This window comes from Narcine bancroftii, chromosome 2, assembly GCF_036971445.1.
Source record: "Narcine bancroftii isolate sNarBan1 chromosome 2, sNarBan1.hap1, whole genome shotgun sequence".
NCBI lineage: Eukaryota > Metazoa > Chordata > Chondrichthyes > Torpediniformes > Narcinidae > Narcine > Narcine bancroftii.
This window is the reverse complement of record NC_091470.1, coordinates 187749654-187776800: the sequence shown is the minus strand read 5'-3', so window position 1 is coordinate 187776800 and position 27147 is coordinate 187749654. Positions and strand designations below refer to the sequence as shown.

Sequence of the window (27147 nt, the reverse complement as noted above, 5' to 3'; positions counted from 1 at the left end):
GAGAACCACTGCTCTAGACCCAATTGTGACTGAAATATTTTGCTTGAGGAAAAATTGTCATTGGCCCATTTCCTTTGGAGCGATGAAACCATGCACATAACGAGTCAATGAGGGATGATTAAAACAGTGGTTTTCAAACTGTTTGTTCCCACCCACATACCACCTGAAGGAATCCCTGTGCCATAGGTGCTCTGTAAGGGATTGCTTCAGTGGGTGGAAAGAAAAAGGCTAAATTCTTTTATTCCTCAGGAGAGTAAGCTGCTGATTTGGATCTCACCCCAAGTATCTGGATCGAAGATTGGCACCAGTCCTCCACCAGTCTAAATTTAAAATATTTCAGTGCCAACAGTCTTCTGATCTCCGAGCAGGGTAACGTTTAGGAAGTGTGATTTTCCAGAAGTGGGAGCAGATAGAAATAGATCTCAGCCTGCTGCTCTTACTCTCTCAGACTGCCAGGAGCTGAGGGAACTATCTTACCCTCTTTCACCACTCCCTACCCTTCCTCACCCCTGGCCAGGAGCCCGGAGGAAGAGACTACAAGTACTGCTGAAGGAATTGAGTGGGCCCAGCAGCATCTGTGGGGGTAGCAAGGACTTGCTGTCATTTAAGGTGGAGACACTGCCTCAGGAGATGGCTGGCATAAAGAGGAGAGGGGTAATACAGGCTGGTGAATCTGCAAGGAGTAAAGGATAATTGTTTCAGGACCCTTTGACCCCAGGCTGGTGGGTTAAGTGGTTACTGTAAATTGCCAACTCCCCCCCCCCTTCTCTAGTGCGTTTGAGTCTGCAGCATGGGGATGTGGGCAGAATATATAATAGCATTAACATGGACAGTAGACCAAAGGGTCATTGCCCAATCTCTGAGCCTGCCCAGGATCTAACTGCTGAGATGATGATGACCCACTCAGATGTTGTCCGACCAGCTTTACCGACACCCCTGCCCACACATTCCCCGTGCGAGGCCATATTCCTGGAGCAAGCACTTGTGTTTCCTCCGGGGATACAGTGAGAGCAGCCTTCAGGAACAGCCCCCCCCCCCCCCCCCCCCGGGCTGTGGGAGCACTGGAAGTGCAGCTCCCACCATCAAACACTACAGCATAGAAAAAAAGCCCGTCTAGTCTGTTCTGATTATTTTGCCTAGGCCTGCACTGGCCCATAGCCCTCCCATCCAGGAACCTCTCCGAAATTTTTCTGAAACGTCAAAATTGAGCCAGCGTAGAGCTGGCAGCTCGTTCCACACTCCCACCACTCTGCCTGAAGGAGGTCCCTTGACAGGTTTCACCTCTAGTTCTAGTCTCACCTAACCTCAGTCAGCTTTTCTTTGTATACCCCTGTCAAAGCTCCCCTCATTCTTCTACACTCCAGGGAATAAAGTGTAAACTCGTTAACCTTTTCCTGTGCTCAAGTTCTTCAGGATCCTTGTAAATTTCTGCACGCTTTCAATCCTATTGATACATTTCCTGTAGTTAGGAGACGATTTGCCTAGAGGTTAGCGCGCCGCTGTTACCATGCAAGCGGTTTGAATCGCCCCGCTGTCTGCAAGGAGTCTGTACAATCTCCCTGTGTCCATGTGGGTTTCTTCCCACCAGGGTTGTAGGACGTTTGGGTGTAATTAGGCGACACATGCTCGTGGGCCGGAAGGGCTATAAAATTTGAACATTTGTACAAAATGCACGTTCCATCAATGGTTTCTCATTCCGAGAAAATGCAGCCCCACTGAAACATCGATTAGATGTCCGGATGAGTTGGAATTTAACTGAGCACCCACCTCCACGTTGCCACCATTCCCCAGTGGTTCACACAGACAAACACTCACTCTCTGTCGCCGCAGCCGCTTTCGTGCAGTGGGCAAGGCTGGAGAGCTTCTGGGATCGTGGCTGGGAGATGGAGCTTGCAGCAAACGTTTGACGCTGCAGTTCACGCGGTGACTGAAGTCGCTGGAGGTCCCGCGTCGAACCGCCCTCCCGCTGACTCTTGCTCAGCTCGACCTGTGATGAGTGAGCGTCACAGCATTAGTGAATGGACACTGTGGAGTTGGGAGGGGGGAGGGGAAGGGTTCCATCCTCAGGGCTCTGGCTACTGTCTCCACCCAAATGACCTGACGTTCAGTGCTGTTTGCACGTTCTACCTGTGACCACGCGGGCTTACTCTTGGGTGCTTCCATTTTCCCCACCCCACGTCCCAAGAACAGGTGGGGATGTCCCTCAAGTGGTGGTTTTGATGTCATGTTGATGCCATTTGACATGTTGGTGATTTTTTTTTAAATGCATTGTTAAAGCAGACCAATATAATACAAACTACGACCTCTCCCTGACTCCATCCATGCGGGGACTGATTTCGAGAGTGGGGTAGTGGGAACGCGCTGACAGCCTGTTCCGGCTGCCCCTGCCCTGACGTCCCGCGCCGGGGGGAAGGGACAGCTGGGAGAGGAGCTGTCAGCCGCTCGCCAGCCGACTCATCCCGAATGCAACCACTTTCAGGCGGCTGCATTCAGATGGCTGGGGAGGCCACTGTGCTGCGCCATTATCCCTCTTGGAGGAGGGTTACAAAGTTCGCCTAGCAGGTGCCTCCCGACAGCCTCATATTGCCAAAATATGTGGATTTACAAGCGGGGCAATTGGCCACCTGAAAGTGCCTTTTCTCTCTCTCGTCCCACAAACATCCCTCCCTTCCCACCGCCTGCATGCTGAAAGACCCTTCGCAGCCCAGACACACTTTCTGTTCCCTCCTCCCACCAGGTGGAAGGTTCAATAGCGTGAAACAAAGCAGAAAAGTCTGCGATTGCAGTTCAATGTCCAAAAGGGCTGGGAAAACTCCGACACGCTGAGTTTCTCCAGCACCGTCAAGAGAGAGTTTCCCCTCTCACCCTTAACCCGTGTTCTCTGGTTTGTATCTCACCGACCCTCAGTGGGAAAAGGCCCATCTACATTTACTCTGTCTATTCCCCCCCCCCCCGCCCCCTTCATAGATACATAGAAAAATAGGTGCGGGAGTAGGCCATTTGGCCCTTCAAGCCAACCCCGCCATTCAATATGATCATGGCTGATCAGTCCCTGGTTCCTGCCTTCTCCCCAGACCCCCTGATCCCACAAGGGCCAAATCTATTGACAAGGGACCGCCTCAACTACTTCATGCGGCAAAAAAATTCCACAGATCCACCACCCTCTGAGAGAAGTTTCCTCATCTCAGTCAGAAAAAAACCTCTCTTATCCTTAAACTGTGACCCCCCCCCCCCCCCCCACCACCCACCGGTTCTGGTTTTTCCCAGCATTGAAAACAACCTTCCTGCGTCTAGTCTGTCCAATCCCTTAAGAATTTTATATAAGATTCCCCCACCTCAATCTTCTAAATTCCAGCCTAGTCTCTCTAACCTTTCTTCATCTATAAGTCCTTCCATGTCTGGTATCAGTCTAGTGAACCTTCTCTGCACCCCCTTCATGGCGAGGATGGCCTTCCTCAGATAAGGCGACCAAAACTGCACGCAGTACTTCAGGTGTGGTCTCACCAAGACCCTGTACAGCTATAGCAGGATCTCTGTACTCATTTTAAATACTTTGATCAAATCTCCCCTCATTCTTCGACGCTCAAGGGAGTAAAATCCTTTCCCTGAAGCCCGGGCAACATTGTAATAAATCTCTGCACTCTTTCAATCTTATTCCCGTAGTTGGGTGACCAAAACTGCACACAATTTGGCCTCACCAATGTCATATACAACTTTATCATAACATCCCAACACCTACACTCAATAATTTAATTCATGAAGGGCAAATAGGTCTCTTCACAACGGTGACGCCACTTTCAGGGAATTATGTACCTGGGGTCCATCTGTTCTACCGCACTTCTCAGAGCCTGACCATTTGATAGTGTCTGATAGATTGTATAGTGTGGACAGTTCAGCCTGAGGGGCTGTGCCTGCACTGTCCGAATCTACGAACCTCTGCGGTGATATATCGGGGACATTTATGGATGAATATTCAGAAACGTTCGGACCATCCCTGCTCGGAACAGGTTGGGACGGGGCAGCGAGGAGGCAGGAGACGTGGGACCTTAGGACCATCTGAAAGACAGCCGTCGGCTTCTGTGGAATGGATGTCCATGCGCACCAGTCCCACGCACAACCACCCGAGAACTAGCAGAGGAGACTGTGCGGACCTGTGGATCGGAAGAGCTAAGAAGGGTCTGGGCTAAATGCAGACTAGCCCTGAACACCAATTTGGTCGGCGTGCAGAATTTGGGCCAAAGACCCTGTTCCATGCTGCGGAGGGCAGCTTTTCGCAGTTCTCAGGCGAAAGTACACCATTCGCTTGTTCATTCATTTCACGTTTACAGCTATAGTCATGTCTGCTGAGGTACAGGGAAGAGATTGCCCGGCAAATTTGTCCTCTCTATTGAAAACATCCAAGTTCAACAGGATTAAAAAAAACAGCCGTACAGAACGCGGGGTTACAGAGAGAGATCCAGAGGTGCAGAATGATAACAACGCGGAAAGAGACTGAACCTTGAATCAGGATTGCAAGAGCGGGGGTTATTTATTTATTTCAGTGCAGCCATACATGTCTATCAGCCCAGGGGTCTGCGCCTCACAATTTCCACCCCGTTAACCAAATTCCTTACAGCCAGCGCGGGATTCGAACCGCGGTCGCGATCGCTGACCCCTGGCGCCCCGAATTGACACGAGCAGTCAGTTTGCCGGAATCACTCTTGTTATTTCGGAAGATATCATCTGATTGGGAGTGGACCCAACTTCATCTGCCCGCCTTTTCCCCCTGCGTTTAAAATACATTTCGTGAGGGCGTCTCCACTGCTTCCCTGGGCAGGTAATTCCACAGATTCCCCATTCTCAGGGTAAAGCTGTTCCTCATCTCTACGAGGCTGTGTTCCCTGTCTCACCTGCCAATGGAAACAACCTTCTTGTTCCTATCAGATTCCGGGCGATCCAGAGACACTAAGCAGTTTCGGACTTTATTCGCAGAGCGCAGAAGGTTGACCGAAATCGAGGTGAGGGGGGAGAGGGTTAACGGGAACCTGAAGGGTAACCCTTTTATACGGAAGGTGGAAGGGGCTGCCAGAGGAGGTGGTCGAGGCAAATACTATTGCAACACTGAAGAAGAAAATTGGACTGAGATAGATTGGGTTTGGTGATAGGGGCCAACGCAGGCAGGTGGGACGAGTGTGGGAGGGGCATTTCGGCCGGCATGGGCAGGTTGGACTGAGGTTCAGGCAGCTGCTCCCCCTCCACCATCAGACTCCTCAATGATAAACTCGATCAGGGAAGAGCAAGACTCTTCCTTGGTGCACATTATTGATTTTCCTTTGTTCCCGGGGAGCTCCACTTATACCGGCTGCCACCTCTGCTCCCCTCCCTCCCTCTCTTCTGCCTCCTCCCCTCCCCCTTTTCCCTCTCCCCTCCCTTCCATCTCTCTCCTCCTCCTCTTCCTCCCCTCCTTTCCATCCCTCCCTCTCCTATCCACTCCCCTCCTTTCCCATTCCCTCCCCTCCTCCCCTTCCCTGTCTCTCCGTTCCCTTCGCATCCCCTCCCCTCCCACCCACCGCCACCCTTCCCTCTCCAGACAGACCTGCCCCCACCCCAACCTTCTCTCTCCAGACATAGTTGTTCCGACCCTTCCCACTGTATTGCACAGTCAGTTTGTTTACATTCGTTATCTGTTGTTTTACTTGTTAACCCTGTGTACTCTACCAATTAGAGGTAATTCTGCCGCGCCCGCAAGGAAAAGGAATCTTAGGGTGGTGTGTGATGTCAGGTATGTAGTCGGACAATAAATCTGAAATCTGAGATTCGGTATGACTCTACAGGTGGACCGGTTGCATCACTGCCTGGTATGGAGGCGCTAACTCTCAGGACACAATAAACTCCAGAGGGTTGTTAACTCCACCTGCGACATCACAGGCACCAGACTTCACCCCAATGAGGACATCTACGGTGTCTTAAAAAAAAGCGGCCTCCATCCTCAAAGGGCCCCTCCCATCACCATACCAGGCCCTCACCACTCTGCTACCATCCAGGAGCCTAAAGACGGGCCCTCAGCGGCACGAGGACGGCTTCTTCCCCTCCTGAATGATCGGTGAACCAAAGACGCTGCCTGACTGATATTTTTAATTATTTTTGTGAGGTAGTTTAATTAGAAATGTTTGCTCCGTGACGCTGCCACAAACAAGAATTCTGTGAAACGTTCATAACAATAAATTCTGATTCTGATGCCCCCACCCAGCCAGCCTCCTCTCTCCAGCTCCTTCTATTCCTTCTGCCAGACAGGGAGCGGCGGGCAGGATGACTGAGTTGGGCGGTGATAGTTTTATGCTGACGGATTAAAACCAGGGTGATTAAAGGTGGTAAGAAGTCTGCTCCACGCCCTACTTTGGTGGCGATGGGTGGGAGGGGATGCGAAGGGAGGGAGAGGAGGAGAGGGAGGGGATGAAGGGAAAGGAGAGACGGGGAAGAGGGGAAGGGAGTGGATAGGAGAGGGAGGGAGAAGAGGGAAAAGGGGGAGGGGGAGGAGGCAGAACAGGGGAAGGGAGGAGGGGAGCGGAGGTGGCAGCCGGTATAAGTGGAGCACCCCGGAGACCGGCTGCGGAGTGCAGCGCACCGCAGTAAGTCTGCGCCGAGGGGGTGGGGGCGAGGCCGGTCTGGGCTGGGCTGGGGGTGGGGGAGGGAAAGGGCAGGTTCCTGGGCGGGGGACCGCGCTCATGCCCCAACCGTTTCCCCAGGGGCTGGGTGAGGTGGGGGCGGGGAACGGCCGCTGCGGACTGGGGACTAGTCCATCACCTCTCTCTCGCTCTCTCTCTCCAAGCCCCCCACCAGTGCTCAGCGACGCATAACGGTTGGCACGATGCTCCCACTGCTGCCGCTGGCCCTTCACCTCTTGTGTCAGGGGGTCTCGGCTCAATGGTAGGTGACTGACGCCATCCCCTCACGGTGGGGGGGGGGCGATGTTTGCACCCTTAAAACGCCAGCGACCGGGTCCTGGGGTTCGAATCCCGCGCTATTTGTCAGGAGTTGGTTCGTTCTCCCCGTGCCTGTGTGGGTTTTCCCGGGGGGGGGGTCCGGTTTCTTCCCACGGCTCGAAACGTACTGGTGGGGTGTAGGTTAGTGGGGTGTAAATTGGGCGGCGCGGAATCGCGGGTCGGTATAGCCAGTTAAACCTCATTGACTTCAGCGCAGCCACCCTCGCATGGCTAATAAAAGTGTATTGGCATGTTTTAATATAATGCACGTACGATTAACTCCTTGTATAATCCGTTAACAGAAACAGCTAAGAGACTATTTTCGATCTGTATAATTATTTACTGCCTTGTTTAAGGCAGTGAGGTGAGGGGCTGACTCCCTGCCTGTTCCCAGTGACTGGAGAAGCAAGGGTTCACATCACCCCGGCTGCACAACCTCGCCCATCTGGGCCCCCACCAACGAGTCACCAACAGCACGGCTTCGCCAGCTGCCGTGAACCCTCCCCTCACTCCCCCGCCCGAGACGCTCTCCTTCCCTAACCTTCCTTTTCTTCAGCTCCCCACCCCCTTCATACAGAGCTGCCCCCCACAACCTTCTCTCTCCAGACATAGCTGTTCCCACCCTTCCCTCTCCAGGCAGACCTGCCTCCACCCCCATCCTTTCCTCTTCAGGCAGAAGTGCAAAGTCGGGAGATGGAATTATCAAATAAAAATTACACCATGCAAGAGGAAGCCATTCGCCTCTCCTCTCCATACTAGCTCCTGATAAATCTCAGTTCCATCCCACTCCCCCCAAGTCCCGCCGGTTATTCTCCGCCCATCCCCCATGCCCCCACCCCCCCCCCCCCCCTGTCCTGTTTGAAGATCTAAGTGGCTGCAGGAACAGGAAATACTCAGCATGTCAGGCATCGTCTGTAGAGAACTATGTGGTCCCATAATTAGATGTATCTTCCGCTCGTATCCCTGCTCCACTTTCCGCATGGACCACTCCCTCCGTGACTCCCTTGTTCACTCCTCCCTCCCCACCAATCAGTTCCTTGACGCCTCTCTCCGTCAATTGCAGGAGATGCTCCATTTGCGCCCACCACCTCCTTCCTCACTCGAGTCTGGGGCTCCCAAACCAGTTCTTCACACGAATCTGGTGGGGGTGGGGGGGGGGGGGGTCGCTCGCTGCTCCCGCAACTATATGTTGACCCTCTAAGTCAGAGTGGCTGGGGACAGGCTTCGCTGAGCTCCTCGGCTGCGTCCAAAATGGGCCATCCGTTTCAATTCCCCGTCCCATTCCCTTCGCTGCGTTTCTGTCCGTAGTCTCACGCACTGCCAGCCACCCCCGATTGAAAGAACAACCCCTCGTCTTCCGTCTGGACACCCTCCAACCGGACGGCATTATCACCGACCCCTCTCCCCTTCTTCCCCCATCGCCTTTTCGCCAGCCCTCTTTCTCTTTCTTCCCCTTTCCCGCTGTCTCCCAGAGCCAAAATCAATTCTCACCGCTCCTCTTACCTGATCCAATTAACACCTTTTGTTGGTCTGGACTCCTCCCCCTGGCCAGTCTCTGACGCCTTTCTGTTCTTCGCTTGAAGAAGGCGTTTCGTGTTTCACTTCACAGAGAAGGAACAGCCAGGCACTTGCTTGAAAGCCCCTTCTCCAGTTATAATTAATTATAAATATAAATTAGACAAACGAGCCCCTGCCACCCACTACCCCTGCCAACCACTACTCCTGCCATCCAATACCCCTGCCAACCTACAACCCCGTATGTTTTGAAGGGTGGGAGGAAACCCACGCAGATGCAGGGAGAACGTACAAACTCCATACGGACAGCGCTGGAATTCAAACCCGGATCGATTGCTCTGGCACAGTGCCCTAACCGTTCTGATTGCTGGGAATTCCCGCGCGCAGATGCCGACCCTATCTCCAACCCCACTCCCCCCCCCTCCCCCCACGGACCATCCCTTTCCCCCTGGGGAGATCTGTCACTCCTCACATCCCCCGTTCCCTTCACCCCCTCAACGTTAAACCTTGCCCCAGCCCAAATCCTCTCTGGTCCAACCTTCCCTCGGCTGACCCCAACTGCACGACTCGGAGAGCCTCCCCAGCTCTCACGCCAACAGATCCGTTATCTCCCACAGGAGTCGGACACCGTCCACCTGCACTGATGCTTCTGAGTGTTTGTCCTACATCACCGTCTGCCGGGACTCGGAGTACGAGGTAAGTGGGCTCCAGGACCAACTTCAAGTTCATTGACCGTGCAAACCGATGAAACAGTGTTCTCCGGTCCTCGGTGCAACACACTGCTAACATGCACACGGACAAGCGACGCGCTTGCTCAGTATGTACATACAAATATTAAAATATTATGGTTAAAGAAATAGTTGTCTCGGAGGATCATCCGTTCAGCATTCTCACTGCCCGTGGGAAGAAGCTGTTCCTCAGCCTGGTGGTGCTGGTCCTGTATCTCTTTCCTGGCATGGAAGGGGTCTTTTTGAGTTATCTTTGGACAATGATCACGTCGATGAGGGGGAGTCAGACCCCAGCGATCCTCTCTGCCGCTCTTCTGGTCCTGTGGATTGACCTCCGATCCATTTCTCTGCACCATACTGTGATGCAGCCGGGAAGGACACACTTGATAGAGCCCCTGTAGAAGGTTGAGATGATGGTGGCTGGTAGCCTTGCCCGCCATCAGTCTTCTCAGCAAGTGAAGGGATATTTAATGTCAACGATAGGTCACTAATGAAGTGAACTCCAAGGAAATTGGCGCTCTCCACTCTCTCTGCTGCAGAGTTGTGTGTTTGTGATGGGTCATAGTTCCTGGTCCTCCTGAAGTCCACGATCATCTCCTTCATCTTGTCCACATTGAGACTCAGGTTGTTATTCTCACATCATTTCATGAGCTGCCCGGCTGCACCCCCTCTACTCAGGTTGCAGCCCCCCCCTTCTCAAGCTGAGGCCCAGCTCCCCTCCCTCTCGGGCTGTTCCCCCCTCCCTTCCCTCTCGGGCTGTGGCACCCTCCCCTTCCCTCCCTTTCGAGCTGCTCCCCCCTACCAGATGTATTCTACTTCGCAGCTGTGGCCCCCTGTAACTTCTTTTCCCAGATATGACCCTCTTCCCATTCCTTCCCATTCCTTCCCAACTGTGCCCGGCTTGGTTCCACCTGTCCCTCCCTTCGATAATTCTCCCTATCGCCTGCCAGCCCCCGTCTCCAGCCTCTCCACCTAGCTTCATCTCCTCACCTGATCCCACCTCCCAACCCCTGCCTCACACCACCTCCTCGTTACTATATGTTGACCCTCTAGACCACACATGTCAAACTCAGGCCCGCGGCCAAATTTGGCCCGTGATATAATTATGTTTGGCCCGCAAGATCATATCAAATATGTATTAGAGCTGGCCCGCTGCGCCAGTACAGCTAATACTACAAATCCCAGAATGCTTTGCAAATGCATTGGCACCGGCCCGTCAGCCCGCTAATCGCCCCCACCTCCTCTCTTTACTTTCATTAGTATCTGCGACCTGTCGCCCAACTCACATGTAATAAACCCCTTACGAAAAATGGCCAAACGAAAGACAGAAAACAGGAATTTTCAAGACAGGTGGGAGGCAAACTCTGACCCCAGAGTTTGATGAACTTGCATCTAAGAGATGCCAAGTATCTGGTTTAGACCCAGGTGCATCAGAGTAAATTACAGTGTAGCAAGCTAAGCTTGGATTAATATTTTCTTTGGTTAACTTTGGACTGTTCATAGTTGAAAGATTGGATTTTCATTGAAGCAAGTTGTTATTTTTTTGACTTGTTGGCTTGTGAAAAAAAATACATTTAAAAGGAGCTTAAAGGTATAGAGAAATATTATTTATTGAATATTTTATTTCTCATTTGTTAATGCTTCTTCTGGAAAGAGTTTAACCAAAACTATTATTAAACATTTATTTTAATAACAAAAAGTTTAACATTACATATGTTGAAAGAAGAGAAAACATGCAGATGTTGTTGAAAATTTTCAATAAATATTTAGTTTGGCCCACAACTTAGTCCAAGTTTTTAATTTTGGCCCTCTGTGAATTTGAGTTTGACACCCCTGCTCTAGACCCTCAGCCCTGATGCGGGGTTTTAATGCCAAATGTCACCCATCCCTTTTTCTCCACAGATGCTGGTCAACTTGTTGAGTTCTTCCAGCACTTATTTAAATTTAGATAACAGCCTTTTTGGCCCTTGTGCCCATGCCGTCCAATTTTCACCCAAATGACCTTCAATCCCTGTATTTTGTTTGAATAGTGAGAGGAAACCGGAGCACCTGGCGGAAACCCATGCAGACACGGGAAGAATACACGCACTCCTTTGAGACGGCACGGCACGGGATTCGAACCCCCGTTCCGATCACTGGTGCTGCACTAACTGGGCCACCCCTTTCCTTCAGATTCCAACATCTGCAGTCTTTGAGCTGGGTCCTCCAGCCCTCTGGAAATTGAAGCTTCGTCTCCCAGCCTTCCCCTTGGCCAGGCCCATGGTGGGGAGGAGGGGGTGAGATCCAAATCCCTCGGGTTTGGGAGAAGTGCCAATCGAGAGCCTCCCCGCTGGTGGGCGGGGAGCAGCGCTGACTCCAAGTCGACCATTTGAAAATCTCCCCTTGCCTCCCTCACAGACTCGGGATTCTGAACCCAGCCTTTGGGTGGGCACACACGTTCTGCACACGGAAGGGAGATACCGTGCCAAGGCTCGTCTGACGGAATACTTTAACAAGAAGAATAGACCAGGTAAGCCAGAATGGAGTGCAACTTAGATATCGTCAGAGTCCATACACAACCCTGAGATACTTTTCTCCAGCGGACCCGGCACAATGACTACTAATTGGTAGCGCAAAAAATAAATTGTACACAGCGTGAACATATAAACAAAGAACTGTAAACAGATAACAAATGTATAAAAACTGACTAAGCGATACAGGGAGAGCAAAGAAAGTGCACAAGTAAGAGGCCTTAAATATGGCATACCAGGGATCAAATTATGGGAATTAAAGTTACAATTTTGGTTAATATCCCAATATGTCAGAATAAATTATTTTCTTTCTCAGTGAATAATTATCATTTGATATTGTGGGAATAGAAGGGTATTAGATTAGTAGGAGATTGTTATGAAAAAGGATTGTTTCTATCATTTAATAGATTAAAGGAAAAGTTTGGGATTATGTCAAATACATTGTTTGCATGTTATCAAATACGTACTTGGTTATTAGATAATTTAGGGCATGAATTAAAATTACCTAAAAGATCTAAGTGTTAATGCTTATTAACTGATGGAGTTTTAAAAAAGGTTTTATTTCAGAAATGTATGGTCTATTGCAAAAGAAGATGATTTGTATAAAATGAAAATTAAACAGGAGAATGATTTATCTATTCCAATATCTCAGGAGGAGTGGAGGACTATGTGTGAGGACAGTATGTCTAGATTAATTAATGTGAGATACAGTTTGGTTTGTGATGGAATATTTGGGAATCCTTTTGGGATATAAATTGGTAGAATTAGAGTAAATTACATACATACACACACTTTAAAACAGATCTTATTTGAAATACTGAAGTATTCATATTCAGTGACTTTACAGAAACTATGGAGAATGCTATGGACATTTCACAAGTAGGTGCTAATTGAAATGATGTCATGAAATGAATAGATCATTGACTTGGAAGAACAACCAGTGTCAGGTTGTCTGTTTTGGACCATTTTGCAAGGCTTTTGACCTCTCTGCAAAGTGCTCAGTCAGAGGTCATTGAGAGGTTCTTGTTTACCTAAAACAACAGATGGGAGCAGGAGACTAACTCCTATTTTTTGCTGGAGAAGGTCAGGGGTTTTGTAAGTGAGAGAGAGAAGGACATGCTGCTGGGAGTTTGAATCTCAGACAAAGAGTGAGAGACAGATGGAAGTCTTTGACTGTGTATGACACACAAAGCTGTAACAAGCCAGGAGAAGCTTGTTGGAATGGAAACAGAAGCTCCAGAGTGGCGGATGGCTGGAAGTGCTATCTGCCTGACGTTTCTCTTGGAATAAGTCGAACAGAAACAGAGGTTATCATCTGGAGAACCCTGATGGGGCAAGTTTCATCAGCAAGACATTGAGGTGACTAATGGTGGTACCTCAGTGGAAATCCTGGAACCACACATCCCTCTCTGCAAACCCACAAGAACCTTCATGAGCGGTAACCATTTACCTTTCGAGCACCAAAGCCTGGTGAACTTTATAAATGTTAAATTCTGTGCACAGTATAAGAATTGCCTGCAACCAGTGAACTTGGAAGAATGAGAAGTGAGATTGAACTGTGAACCAAAGAACTTTTCTTACATTTACACACACGTGCGCTTAGAATTAGAAGGGGGTTAAGTTGGGTTAGTTAAGTTAATAGGGATAAGTTAAATTTTGATTCTGTTGTCATGTTTAAAGATCATTAAAAACTTTTGTTTAAGTAATTACTCGTCATGGTGAATATCTATTGCTGCTGGGTTTTGGGGTCCTTTGGGCTCGTAACAGGTTCATTATAACTTTTTACACCAATTGTATTTAACTCCCGAGAAGTTAAAAGTTTTAGTTCTTCAGATGTATGTTTCAGATGTGGAAGAGAACTAGGTACTTTTTTGCACTCAGTTTGGCTTTGCGAAAAGGTAAAGACTTTTTGGTATAGAATTATGGAGCTTTTGGAAGGTTTATTCAAATTTAAACTAACCCTTATCTGTTTTTATTTTTATTGGGATGTACCACAACGTTGACTTTGGGTTTAAAATTAAACAAATTTGAAATGGCATTTATTCGTTTGGCTTTAGCAGTTGCTAGGAAATGTATAGCAATTACATGGAAGAATGATATTGAATTAAATATGCAAAAATGGCATATTGAATTGAGAATTTGTAATCGTCTGAAAAAGATCACTTATAATGTGTATAATAATTATTCTTTCTTTATTACAATGTGGAATCCGTATTTGAAATGTGCAGGTTTGGAAATATGACGGCTTTTGTTAGATGGGATTTGCGACATCCTTGGCATTAAAATACCGATAAATATGTATTTTAACTCCACTTATTATTATATTTTTGGGGGGGTGGGGTAGAGGTTGGGAGAGAGGGAATAGGAGGGGGGAGAGGGAGAAGATTTTGTGTTATCGTTATACTTTGTTCTATATTTGTATTTTAACTGCTGTTTAATAAATAAAGTTTTTTTTAAAAGTAAGAGTCCCTTAAAGGAGTCCCTGATTGAGTTTGTCGATGAGGTGGAGGGGGTGCTGCTTGCTCCTGAACCTGGTGGAGGCACCTACACCCCTTTCCCGAGGGCAACAGCGAGAACAGAGCGTCCGCTGGGTGGCGAGGGTCCTTGGTGTTCGCTGCTGCCCTCCGACAGGCAGTGTTCCCCGTAGATGTTCTGGACGGTGGCGGGGGTGGGGAAGGGTTTGCATTCATTACCTGTTTCCAGTTCTTTGTTTGTTTACGTGCGCACGTTGAGTACAGTCTATTTTTCTTGGTGCCTGCCACATTGACCACCGCCAGTGGGCTGATAACGCCTCAAACCGTGCATCTTGGCGCCTCACAGTTTGGCGGGCAGCAACCTCCTTTGAAGAAGACCGCAGAGCCCACCTCACTGACAAAAGGCAAAGGAGGAAAAACCCAACCCCAACCAACCAATTTTCCCCTGCAACCGCTGCAATCGTGTCTGCCTGTCCCGCATCGGACTTGTCAGCCACAAACGAGCCTGCAGCTGACGTGGACTTTTTACCCCCTCCATAAATCTTCGTCCGCGAAGCCAAGCCAAAGAAAGAAAGATTTTTTTTGCACTGGCAGGTGAGACAAGATCTAGTCCAGTGGTTCTCAACCTTTAACTTTCCACTCACATCCCACTTTAAGTTTTCCCTCTGCCATCGATGCTCTGTGATCAGTAAGGGATTGTTTACTTAAGTGGGTGGAAAGAAAAAGTTTGGAGGCTACTGCTTTAATCGTCCCTCATTGACTCGCTATGTGCACGGTTTCATCGCTCCAGAGGAAATAGGCCAATGACCATTTTTCTCCAGCAAAATATTTCAGTAACAATTGGATTGAGTCGTGGTTCTCAACCTTCCCTTCCCACCTACATCCCTCCTTAAGCAATCCCTTACTAATCACACCGCACCCAATGGCAGAGGGATGATTTAAAGTGGGACGTAAGTGGAAAGAGAAGGGTTAAGAACCTCTGATCTTGGGGACCTCAGGTCAAAATTCCAGGGAGTAGATTCAGGACTGAGATGAGGAGAAAGTGCTTTTCCCTGGAAAGAGGTGGAATTCTCTGCACAGGGAAGCCGTGGAGACTGCCTCATGACAGAGAGTTGGGTGGCGGGGGGAGACAGGGAGGTGGACCACGACCTGTGATCTCCGAGCAGCGGAGCAGGATGGCTGACTCCAGCTCCTATTTCACCTTGTGCCGTGAGAAGGGTTCTTTTGCGAACAATCTATTGCATTCGCACAACTTACACAAAATGGCAACGCTGTTGTGGCCCCGGGAGAACGGAGACGCGGCGCTGCTCCAAAGGTTTCCCCAAAAAAGCTCTGCACGGGTTTTACCGTTGGAGGGGCCGACGGTGCTTGTCAGTAAAACCCTACCACCGCGGGGTCCGCTCCCAAGGTGGCGGCGCCTGTGCTCGACAGAGGCCACGAGGGTGGGGGTCGTCGTAAGCTCCGGGGGGGGGGGGCACCATAAACGGGGAGAATCCCCCCTCCCACCACCACGGAGAAGCGGGGGGGGGGGGGGGTGCGACCCAACGGGGAAGGTGAGGCGGGGGCTCAGCAGCTGAGGGACCCCCGCAGGTGGAGGCCGACTTGACTTTGCGTGACCCGGGGTAACGGGATTCCAGAGGATGGCAAGAAGGGCATCGGGCGGCTGAAGACCTCCCGTTCGGATCTGAAGCTTGGGTCATCGATGGATCGAACAGGGGGGTCTACAGAAGCCGCGGGGACGCTGGAGACGAATCCATGCACGCTCAGTCCCTCTGAAGGGACTCTCTTTTGCTTCTCTCTTACTGTAAGGGGCACCGGGCAACATAAGTCTCTTTGACTTATGGGAGACAGGGGGCAATTTCGTGTAATATTACACGTTCTGTTCTATTACATTCTATAATCTCTGCACTCGTTCAATCTTATTCATTTCCTTCCTGGAGTTAGGTGACCAAAACTGCCCAGAGTACTGCAAATTTGACCACACCAAATTCTCTCTACGTGACCCCAAATACCTGTCAGGGAACAGGTGCCATCGCTCGCCGTCAGATCCTCCCCCCCCGCCCCCCCCCCCCCCCCCCCCCCCCCCCCCCACCTTCAATAGCATGCCACCCGCACCCCGGCGTCTGTTAATGCTTGACGCCGTAAGAGCAGTGCTCTCGTCACCTAAGTTAACAGCATCCCACCCAGCACGCTAATGCCCCACCTGACATTCATTCTGGCGCCCCCGCCCCCCGACAGCGCCAGCGATCGGGATCCCGCGGTGTAAGGAGTTTACAAACTCCTGACTTGTCTGCGAGGTGTTTGTACGTTCTTCTCGTGTCTCCGCCGGTTTTCCCCGGAGGGGGGGAACCTCCGGAGTCATCCCACCCTCCAAAACGTACTGGGGGTGTTGGTTAATGGGGTGTGAATTGGGCGGCACGGACCCGTGGTCCAAAGAGGCTTGTCACCGTGCAGTATGTCTAAATATAAAAAATCACTCCAGGACACCTGTATATAAACCCCTCTCAATACAGTACCAGACGGCAGCTTACTATTACCCTTCAACCAATAAGTCAACCCCTGTCTCCATGTTTCTCCGATTCCCTCAGAAGTTCTATTTTAGCTCCTTAACCTTTATTCTCTGTTTCCATCCGGTGCTTAGTCATTCGGCCCCTGGACACCCTCCAAGCTCAGGGTGTGCAGAGGGAGACTGGCCAGGCACTTATTCCGTGGGGCGGCAAGGCAAACGGCAGCTCCCACGTTGAGCCCAATGCTGACAGGCAAGCGTTGACTCGATTAGCCTTCACCGTATTTATAGATCCAGCCAGGAATCTGTCATACAGCCAGGATTCAGATTTCTTGGAAGAATTACATACGTGACGTCGCGTTCCTTTTTCCTGCAGGGCGAGGTAGAATAACCACTTCTTAGTAGTGCAAATAAAACTGTACCCTGTGTAAACTAATAAATGTGAAAATCATCTGTGCATTACAGAGAAAAGAAAAAAAAAATCAATGTACAAAGTCAGAGTCCTTTTGAAAAATTTATTTAATAATAAAATACAGACATAGGATTTTAACCCTTTACAAACCCCAACACCCCTCTAAACCACCTCAAAAAAGAAAGAAAATTAAGAGATGAAGTAACATAACACCCTTTCATAATTTGCATGGTTTGGGGCACCACCACCAATGCATGGTGAAAAAGAATTAATAATTTAATTGCACATATTCCACATACGGGCTCCAGGTTTTAACAAAAAAGGGATAATTATTAGGGAAATTATATGTTATCTTTTCCAGTGGAATACAAGATCTCATTTCCACTGTCCAAGATAATGCCAGACGTTTTCCAGCCACGGCCAAGGCAGAGCTTTGGAGAGTGCCCAAGAGACTTCACTAGAGGATTGTTGTTTACAAAAGGCAACAGATGAAATATCTCATTGGAGCTGCAGATTGTCTGGAGTTGTTTGAAGAGGGTCATGTGATTTTGTAAGCAGAGAGAGTCAAACAGGCTTTTTCTGAGAGACAGACGGAGATCACTTTTACAGTGTTACAGCCAGCAACAGCAACTGGGACTGGAACAGGACAAGCTGGCAAGCTTGGGGAAAGCCCCATTTGGAAGATGGGTTTGTAAGTGCTTTGTTCAGCCTGGTCAATGCCCTTGTGGTTCATTCAAGAGGAGAGGACTGGCTACCTAACGTTTCACATGGAATAAGAGAAACAAAAAAAGCACTCTGTGGTGACCTGAAAGAAAGAGGTAATCATCTGGAGAACCCTGAGGGGGCAAGTTTCTTCAGCAAGACACTGGAGTGACTGATTAAAAAGGAATCTACTGTGGATGTCCTGGAACAACAAATCTCTCTCTGAAAACTGACAAGAACCTTCCTGAGCGGTAACCATTTACCTTTCAAGCACCAAAGTCTGGTGAACTTTCTAAAGGTTAAATTGTGTGCATAGTATAAGAATTGCCTGCAACCAGTGACTTGGAGGAATGAGAAGTGAGATTGGACTGTGAACCAAAGAACTTTTCTGAACTTACACACACACATTACATACACGCGCTTAGAATTAGAAGGGGATTAAGTTAGGTTAGTTAAGTTAATAGAGTTAAGTTGAAGTGTGATTCTATTTTCATGTTTAAAGATAATTGAAAACAACTTTTGTTTAAGTTACCATTTGTCTATTGCTGCTGGGGTTTGGGGTCCTCTGGGCTCGTAACACTGCGATTACAACAGGATTGAGATGCACTGAGAAAGTGGGCTCTGCAATGGCGGATGGAATTGAACTTGAACAAGAGTAATGCTGCACCTTGGTAGGTTAACCCGGGCATGTACACAGTGACTGGTAGGACCCTGGGAGTGTTGTAGAACAAAGAGACGAGGTGATGGTATATATTTTGGAGTATAAGTTGACCTTCAGATAAAACAGGTCCCCACTCTCAGCCTGAATTTCACGGTTTCATCTTATATCGGGTGCAGAAGATGATTCCCCCCCCCCCACAAGAAAAAAACACGCGTGTGAACTGAGCTGGTGTGACCGGCAGGTGGGTGTCATCATGGAGCCTCCAGCGAAATGAAGACAGCTTTAAGTGAAAAGTCATCAAAGCGGCCAAGGGATTTGACCAACCGTGCAGCAGCGGGAACAATTAAGAAGTTGGAAAGAGAGGGAGAAAGAATGAGGGTGCCCAAAGAAAGATGACAAAGAAACAATGATTAGCGAGAAGAGGGATCACTCATTGGCCAGAGTGGGAGCATGACGTCGCAGGAGGGGTGCTCGAGCAGAGGCAAGGCTGCTGCGTGATCACAAGAAATAAAATCAGAGCCTGTGCCCTGAAGTGGGCTAGGTCCCACTCAGAACTCAAAAAAGTTAGTGATCTCGGTTCCCAAATACTAATGTCGCTAAAACACTAGAAAATGTGTCAAAAGCAGCGACTGTAAAAATCCCAGCAGCAACAAAAACACAGCGTTTGCTGATTTTTGTGCGCAGACGGAAACCCCCATGATTCAAAACGTCATCGTCATTGGCTTGTGATGACCGCTCTGACCGGAGGTTCAAAACATAAATGAGCCTTGAGTTTTAGTCTTGATGCATGGAACTGGGCTGACGAAAAATGTTTTTGTTGTTATAACGAACAACAGGGATATTTTTATAAAAAATAATACATTTCTGCCAAAACACTGAACAGAAATTTTACAGTCATTGTGGTGTCACCCTGACTGATGGAGTCACCCGGTGCGGTCCGCACCCTCCACCCCCCCCCCCCGCCCCAGAGTGATGCCAGTGCTGTCAGATCCTTTAACAGGCCGTTTCAAGCCTCTGGCATTTGGACAGAGTGGCGAGACATGCCGAATCTCCCTTGTCTTCTGAGAAAGCGGAGACTTTGAAGCTTTCTTAACCAAGGAAACGTCCTTGGTGCAGATCAGGTCACTGGAGATACTTATTCCTAAGAATTCACTCCTGATTCCTCAGGAATACAGATTGAGCGGACGGCACCCATCCTGACCCTCTACACGAGCCTCAATGGTGACCCCAGGCCGATGGCTGTTTTCTTCTTGCTGCCCAGACGGTTTCTTTTAAACCCTCCGCTTCCCCGGGACGAGCTCGTGAGTATATTCTTCCAGTGGATGCCCGGGACCTAGGGTTGCCTTCCTCCCTACCATCCCCAGATTCCTCTCTCTCTCCCCCCCCCCCCACCACTCCCTCCCCACGCCAAACACCGCCTCACAACACCAAGGACCTGGGTTCGATCCTGACCTTGATGCTGGCCGTTTTGGGGAGGGGGGGGGGTCCTGGCACATTTCCCTCTCCACACATCTGGAGCGCGCCCTCTCTGGCCTCTGCAGCTGGAGATCAGGACGACTCCTCCCTCCACATCTGGAGCCCAATTCAGACACTCTCTCGAGCTGGAGATGACCTCTTTCCGCTTCCAGTGTGTCCCAACCTGTTCCGTGAGATTTAAATTGGGTTCACAGATAAGTGAGTCCAGCTAACAAACAAGGGATGATCACAGGGAAGAAACAGAGCAACTAAAACTGTGATAGGCATTCACATCGGACACAGTCCTCCCTCACTTGTGCAGAAATATCTGGTAACTAACACACTCTTACAAGACAGGGACTTTAACATACACTCCCGATTTCCCTGTACCTCTGGAGTACAGTTCAACGCCAAGTATTCCCATACAATACTACGGTTCCACTCTCAGTGTAGTGCACACCTTACCACCTTACCTTTCCACGGCCTGGCATGGAACAGCCCTCATTAGACGTGATCAGATTGGCGGCATGTGGTGGTCTTTTAAACTGCAGTAAGATGGGGACGAGATAATCAGTGAGTGATTAAAGGGGCCAGTGGTCAAGTGGCTAGAGTCCAATCTTGATTGGCGCAGGAGGGTGCGGAGCGCTGGCGCCTCCATTTATTAAAGAAAAAGGCAAAATAAATAAGTGGGGAATTTAACAGTGGCCACATATTAAATACAGGCAGGGTCAGGGTCTTTCTCCCCCCCCATCCACGCTCGCTGAACACTATTCTGGACATACAAGGAACCTGCTTCTTCCACACTCATCATACCGTTCGCTTTCAATTATACAACGCTAAATTCAAATTGATGGCCACCAAGGTACCGCCTTGTCACCGTTATTTTGAGTAGATACACCTGTGCCCACGCCCCCCCCCCCCACCGCCCCACAGTTACCCTAATGCCCCTCTATTAGATTTATTCTGACGCCGACTCTGAGGACTGGGGATTTTACAGAAGCGGGTGTTTGGGTGGGAGTTGTAGAGGGGGTTCTGGCTGTGGTGAGAGGGGAGAATGCCCCTAATAACATGAGGATATTTGATCATTTCTGGTGAGCTCCAGCACCTAAAATATTAGCACTGTGCCCCTGATCGGAGGGTGATTCGACTTCCCAGGAGGTCCCTGGCAGAGAGGTTACATGAGCCTCCACGATCCTCACTCCCACCACGTTCCAGACGGAGAGGTGACGTGACCCTCCTCGACCCACACTCGTACCAGGTTCTAGTCGGAGAGCTCACGTGGTCCTCCATGACCCACACTCCCACCAGTTACCAGGCGGAGAGGTCACGTGCCCTCCACGACCTACACTCGCACCAGGTTCCAGGCGGAGAGGTCACGTGACCCTCCATGACCCACACTCCCACCAGTTACCAGGCGGAGAGGTCACATCGCCCTCCATGACCCACACTCCCACCAGTTACCAGGCGGAGAGGTCACGTGCCCTCCACGACCTACACTCGCACCAGGTTCCAGGCGGAGAGGTCACGTGACCCTCCATGACCCACACTCCCACCAGTTACCAGGCGGAGAGGTCACATCGCCCTCCACGACCCACACTCCACCAGGTTCCAGATGAAGACCCCACATGACCCTCCAAAATCCACAGTTCACCGCTTCTCCCTTCATGTTTAGACCCCTACCCCCAGACCCTACCTCTCTCCACTCCTGATCATCTCAGCCCCTCCTTCCTCAGCTGAAATCCACCCAGCCCCTCCTTCCACAACTGGAGCTTACCCCAGAGCCTCCCTGCACATCTGGAGCCCACCGCACACTCACCCTGCACACCCGGTTCGACCCAGATCCACGCAGACCTTCCTTTCCCCCCCCCCCCCCATGCCGGGAGTCTTCACCCCTGGCACCCCACTTTGCTCGTCCCCATTTCCCCTGGAGTCGGGATCTGCGATATTCCCAGGCCGGGGTACCCCCATCATTTCGCCCACCGACCGCTCCACTGGTATGTCAAACTACAGCTCCCAACCCACCCTGAGAAAGCCCGCCCCTCTGAACAGAGACCCTCACACACTTACACTAGCTGCTATCCTTCTGCAGGTGTACCTGAGCCATGCTCCCGGACAGGTCCTGTTCGTTCGGCCAGCGGGCGCTTTGCTCTTCCGCCTTGAGCGCAAGGCGCAGGAGTTGTTCGAGGACCTGCTCCGGCAGAGAGAGAGCTTCCTGCGAGATCGTTTCTACGTCGCTGAGTACAGCAGGTGGAGGAGGGGTATAGGGCGGGCGGGGGGTGGGGGGGAGGATTGGCGCTGGTGGTGTTGAAACGACATTACAAGAGGGGGCTGGGGAGGGGCCGAGGGTGTTTCGGGAGGATTCACGGAGATTGCGGGAGTTTCCGGTGGTGCAGGAAGGTACGCTGGGGTCCAGGAACATCTGAGGGGGTGGCGTGAGGCTACGAGAGGTGGCGTGAGGCTACGAGAGGTGGCGGGAGGGTCCTGTTGGGGGGGGGATGGAGGGTTTGGAGGAGGGTCCAAGGGTTCGAGGGAGGTTCTGTGGGGGTGCAGGAGGGTAGAGGGGTATATACAGGAGGTTCCAGGGGGGTTGGGCAGGAGAGTGGGGGGGGGGTGAGAGCTGGGGGAGGGGCAGAGAGCAAGGGGACAGGAGGGTCCAAGTGGGTGTTGGAGGGTCTGTGGGTGCAGGATGGTGGAGGGTCCTCTGGGAACGGAATGGTGTAGGGTGGGAGTGTCCATGGGGGTGCGGGAGGGCCCAAGAAGGGTGGGAGGGTCTGGGGTGCTGGGAGGGTATAGAAGATGTGGGTAGGAGAGTCCGAGGGCATGTGGGTGGCTATAAGGGGAAGGAGGGTACAATGAGAGTGAGGGAGGGTCCGAGGGTGCAGGAGTTTCATGGGTGGTGAGGGAGGTTCAGAGGGGGGGACAGGAGGGTTCAAGGAGAGTCAGTGGGGGGGGAATGGTAGGGTCCAAGGGGGTATGGGAGGGTCTGAGGGGGGACAGGAGGGTTCGAGAAGGTGCAGGAAGGTCAGGGGGAATAGTAGTGTCCAAGGGGGTATGGGAGCATTTGAGGAGGTACAGGAGGGTCCAAGTGGGGTGCAGGAGGGGGATGAAGGATGCAGAGGCATGATGCTGGAGGTGGAGAGGAGATGGGTATGCTGGAAAGTGTTTGGGTGCGAGTACAGACAAAGAACGAGGACAGTCCACCCACCCCTTCACCAGGTGGCCGGTGCTGCCCTCTATACCAGGAGGGGATGGAACTTCTGCTGTTCACTGAGTGCCCTGTCTTTCCCATCCTGCAGCCCTCTGAGACTGTTTGGAAGGCGGAATGAGATCTGGTACCAGGCTCTGGGGGCGCCCCTGTGTGCAGCCAGGTACGGGAGGACCCTGTAAGGGCTGTGACATTACCAGAGCAAGCCAATCCGTTGCGGCATTCAACACCCGCCTCCTTGCCTCCACTGCACCTGCCATCCTGCTCCAACGGCCTACCATCGACCTGCTGGTGACAGGACTCCTCAAACCCAACCTTTGAGTGGCACCAGGGAGTGGTCGCCCCCATCCTCTGAGTATCCAGAGCTGGAGGAGACTGTGCAATCTGATTACTACTACCCTCCCCCCCCAACTTCCCGATTGATCCTGGGCCAGAGATCCCCTGCTGTGGTCTCCTCTACATCGACTCTATTTCCAGGCCGTGCGGAGCTGACGGCAGTCGGAATGGACGGTTGGACCCCACAGGAGTGCTGGTTCTCCCCTCCCTTCTCTTCACAGCCTTGCACCAGAGGCAATGCTGCCATTTTCTTCTCTGTCCACCACCCCTAACCTGGTGACCATGAGGGGTTCCAACCCCCCCCCCAGATCCTCCCACGTCCCGAAGATGTTCAGGTGGGTGGGTTAATTGGCCACCGTTAGTTGCCCTTGGGGTGAAGGTGAGGGATAGAATCTGGGAGACCAGGGGACAATAAAATAGAATTGATGGAAATGAGTCAGCACAGACTTTGTGGGCCGAACGATCTGTACAATAACATTGATCTCCATTAATCCAATTCGGTTGACTTTTAACTGTACGTGAAAGAGAGCAGAAAAGGATAGGCATTAAATGCTGGCATATCAGCATCTTCAAACAAGTGTAATTGACCCGTGTAATAGTCACATTTTGTGGACCAAATGTTTAGTGTAAAATTTAAGGGGGGGTTGAATATTACACACATCCTACTTTTGACTGTGTCAAGCACCTTCATCATTTGGGGCATCAAGAGCTCGGATAGGCGGGCTGTTGGGGCCTAGGCTGGGGCCAAAAGTGGGGGGAGGGGTCGATTTGTAAACGGTATCGACTATTACATACATTACTCACTGAGGACTTTATATTCGTCTGGCTGGTTCTGACGAAGCCCAGATGAGTAATGCCTATGACCCAGCATTGGAAGACTCTACAAGATGATAATGGCACACTCCGACCCCAGTAGATGCTGTCTGTACCATCTCCTACAGGATGCACAGCACTAACTCACCGAGACTCCTTGGACAACACCTTTCAAACCCACCCCCTCTACCAGCTAGAAGGACAAGGACATCAAAACCATGGGGTACGCCACTGCCCAGAATCGGTCCTCCAATCCACCTGCTGTCCCGACATGGAAACATCTCTCTTGCAGGGTCCAAATACCAGACCTCTCTCCCTGACTCCATTGTGGGTCGACCCACTCCTCAGGTTCAGAAGGCAGTTAGGGACGGGCACCTAAATTCTGGCTCATCCTGTGAAGCCCACTTTTCCTCTCGACAGCTTCTGCCAAAGAAAGAATGGGACGGCGGGCGTGGCAGTCAGCAATCTGGGACTGGGGTTCAAATCTGTAAGGAGCCAATATATTGTTATGAGCCCAGAGGACCCTGAAACCCAGCAGCGATACTCACCAAGACAAATGGTTACTTAAACAAAAGTTGTGTTTAATTATCTTTGAACATGAAACAGGATCAAACTTTAACTTATCTCTATTGACTTACTTAACCCCCTTCTAATTCTATGCGCACGTGCGTGTAATGTATGTGTAAGTTCAGAAAAGTTCTTTGGTTCACAGTCCAATCTCACTTCTCATTCCTCCAAATTCACTGGTTGCAGGCAGTTCTTACACTGTGCACACAATTTAACATTGATAAAGTTCACCAGGCTTTGGTGCTCGAAAGGTAAATGGTTACTGCTCAGGAAGGTTCTCGTCAGTTTTCAGAGAGAGATTTATTGTTCCAAACACCCACACTGAGGAACTTCCATAGCCACTCAGTCTCTTGCTGATGAAACTTGCCCCTTCAGGGTTCTCCAGATGATAACCTCTTTCTTTCAGGTCACCACAGAGTTCCTTTCTGTTTCACTTATTCCAATACAGGCAGCCAGTCCTCTCTTCTTGCATGAACCATAAGGGCTTCGACCAGACTGTCTTGTCCTGTACCAGTCCCAGCAACAGTCAAGTGATCTCTGCTCTCTCTCTCTCTCTCTCTCTCACACACACACCCCCCCCCCACCCCCCCCCCCCCCCCGAATCTGAAAGAAAGCTCTCTCTGCTTGGAAAACCACACAACCCTCTTACAACAGCAAGTCTCCTGCAGACCATAGGAGCCAGCATTCTCTTTCATCTGTTGTTTTTGGGTAAACAAGAACCCATTCGTGACATCTCTAGAGCACTCTTCAAATGTTCTTGCAAAAAGGTGTTAGAAGCCACTATGTCTCCAGTATTTCAAATAAGATCTGTTTTAAAGTGTTTGTATGTAACCTATCCCTACAAACCTTTCCCAATTTATCTCCCAAAAACATTTCTATATTATTTTTCACAGTACATTCTTCCCGTGTCTGAATGGATTTTCCTGGGGTGGGGGTGGGGCTCCAGTTTCCTCCCACCGTTCGAAACGTACTGGGGGTGCAGGTTAATGGGGTGTAAATTGGGTGGCACGGACTCATGGGTCGAAATGCCTGTTACCACATTGTACGTCTACATTAAAGATTGGATTGGATAAGTCAGAATTGAATCATTTTTTGCTTTCTTGATATCCAACCTCCGCAAAAGTTTTATGTAATTTAATTTTTTAAAAATTGGCGTGTGAACACAGAGGGGCTAATTCAGCAGATTCATTCATCCCAGCTGTATTGTGAGCCTTTTCCCATCTCAATGATAACTTTAATGATAACACAATCTCTCTGCTCTTCACCTCCAAGGTTGATATTGAATAGAGGTGAGAGAGGCAGGGAAGAAACCCAGAGATTGGCATCCAGGCAGTAGAAGGCAAGACCACAAGAGCAGAAATAGGCTATTCAGCCCATTGAGTCTGCTTCTGCCATTTAATCATGAGCATTTTCCCACTCAGCCCCTCTCCCCGTAACCTTTGATCCCCCAGGCAGACCTCCGTCTTAATGACCTGGCCTCCACAACCGCCCGTGGCAACAAATTCCTCCGCATCTCGATTCTAAGCGGACGCCCGGCCATCCTGAAGTTGTGCCCTCCTGTCCTGTGGGAAAACAACCTTTCTACATCTTTCATCACCTCTCACATAGGCACCGTGCCCTGGGCGCCGCTCTCCTCGGCTCGCCCGACCATCTCACTCCTAGCCCTGGCCACCTGTCACCCCTCCCCCCCTTCCAACACTAGACGAGGCAGCAATGGATGCACAGACCAGAAACACCAGCTGTTCGCATTGTCAGTGAAGACTCGTCCCGGACTCCCGATAGGTGACAGACAGTTCAGGGCACAATGAAAACCACCTGGAAATGTAGAGTTTTTGTTAGCGGTGGGGTTAAACTCGGTGGCTCCATTTTTCTCAACAACGGGGCCACTCTGGAATTTCGCAGCTCAATGCGGGAGGAATGGCCGCCTTTGTCACCCACAATTCTCCCACCGCTCTGCCAGCACCAAAGAAACACAGAGTGTGGGCGGGGGATCCACGGGTAACCGAGACAGCCACTTGATCCTGCGTTGAGCCGGCCGCTGTGGCCTGCCTCAGTACTGGGTCATCTGGCCACCAAAGGGCACCCGCGGGGTACTGTGGCACGTTTTAACTTTGGTTGCTCCGCTCTGGCCCCGGGGAACGCCAATCTCTGCTTTCACTCAGCGAACACCGGCCGAAAGTTTTTTTTAAAATTATCTGAATATATCCAACAAAATGTTGGACATGACTATTTTAGGGTTCTACAATGGCACAGTAATAGGCCCTTTCAACCCACAAGCCCATGTTGCCCAATTACACCAAT

General features: G+C 50.5%; 1 protein-coding gene and 1 long non-coding RNA gene across 2 annotated transcripts; one reads left to right on the top strand and one right to left on the bottom strand.

The window, feature by feature from the left end:
* Positions 1–6797: 6797 nt before the first annotated feature.
* Positions 6798–25916, top strand: LOC138752546 (heme-binding protein 1-like). The gene is made up of 6 exons (XM_069915344.1): positions 6798–6906; positions 9095–9173; positions 11603–11714; positions 19638–19771; positions 22015–22172; positions 23222–25916. Exons 1-6 carry the CDS (start codon positions 6848–6850, stop codon positions 23310–23312), a joined length of 633 nt encoding a protein of 210 aa, XP_069771445.1. The 5' UTR covers positions 6798–6847; the 3' UTR covers positions 23313–25916.
* LOC138752547 (uncharacterized) lies at positions 16781–22128 on the bottom strand. Its single transcript, XR_011350731.1, has 2 exons — positions 21993–22128; positions 16781–17065 (listed from the first exon to the last, which is right to left on the bottom strand). It is a non-coding gene; the product is annotated as an uncharacterized lncRNA (long non-coding RNA).
* Positions 25917–27147: the final 1231 nt, after the last annotated feature.

Bases quoted from the DNA above. Each gene is read 5' to 3' on its own strand.
- LOC138752546 (XM_069915344.1), top strand. From the start codon at position 6,848: ATGCTCCCACTGCTGCCGCTGGCCCTTCACCTCTTGTGTCAGGGGGTC. The intron at 6,907-9,094 runs GTAGGTGACTGA...TATCTCCCACAG, and splicing joins CAGGGGGTCTCGGCTCAATG to GAGTCGGACACCGTCCACCT. The intron at 9,174-11,602 runs GTAAGTGGGCTC...CCTCCCTCACAG, and splicing joins GCCGGGACTCGGAGTACGAG to ACTCGGGATTCTGAACCCAG.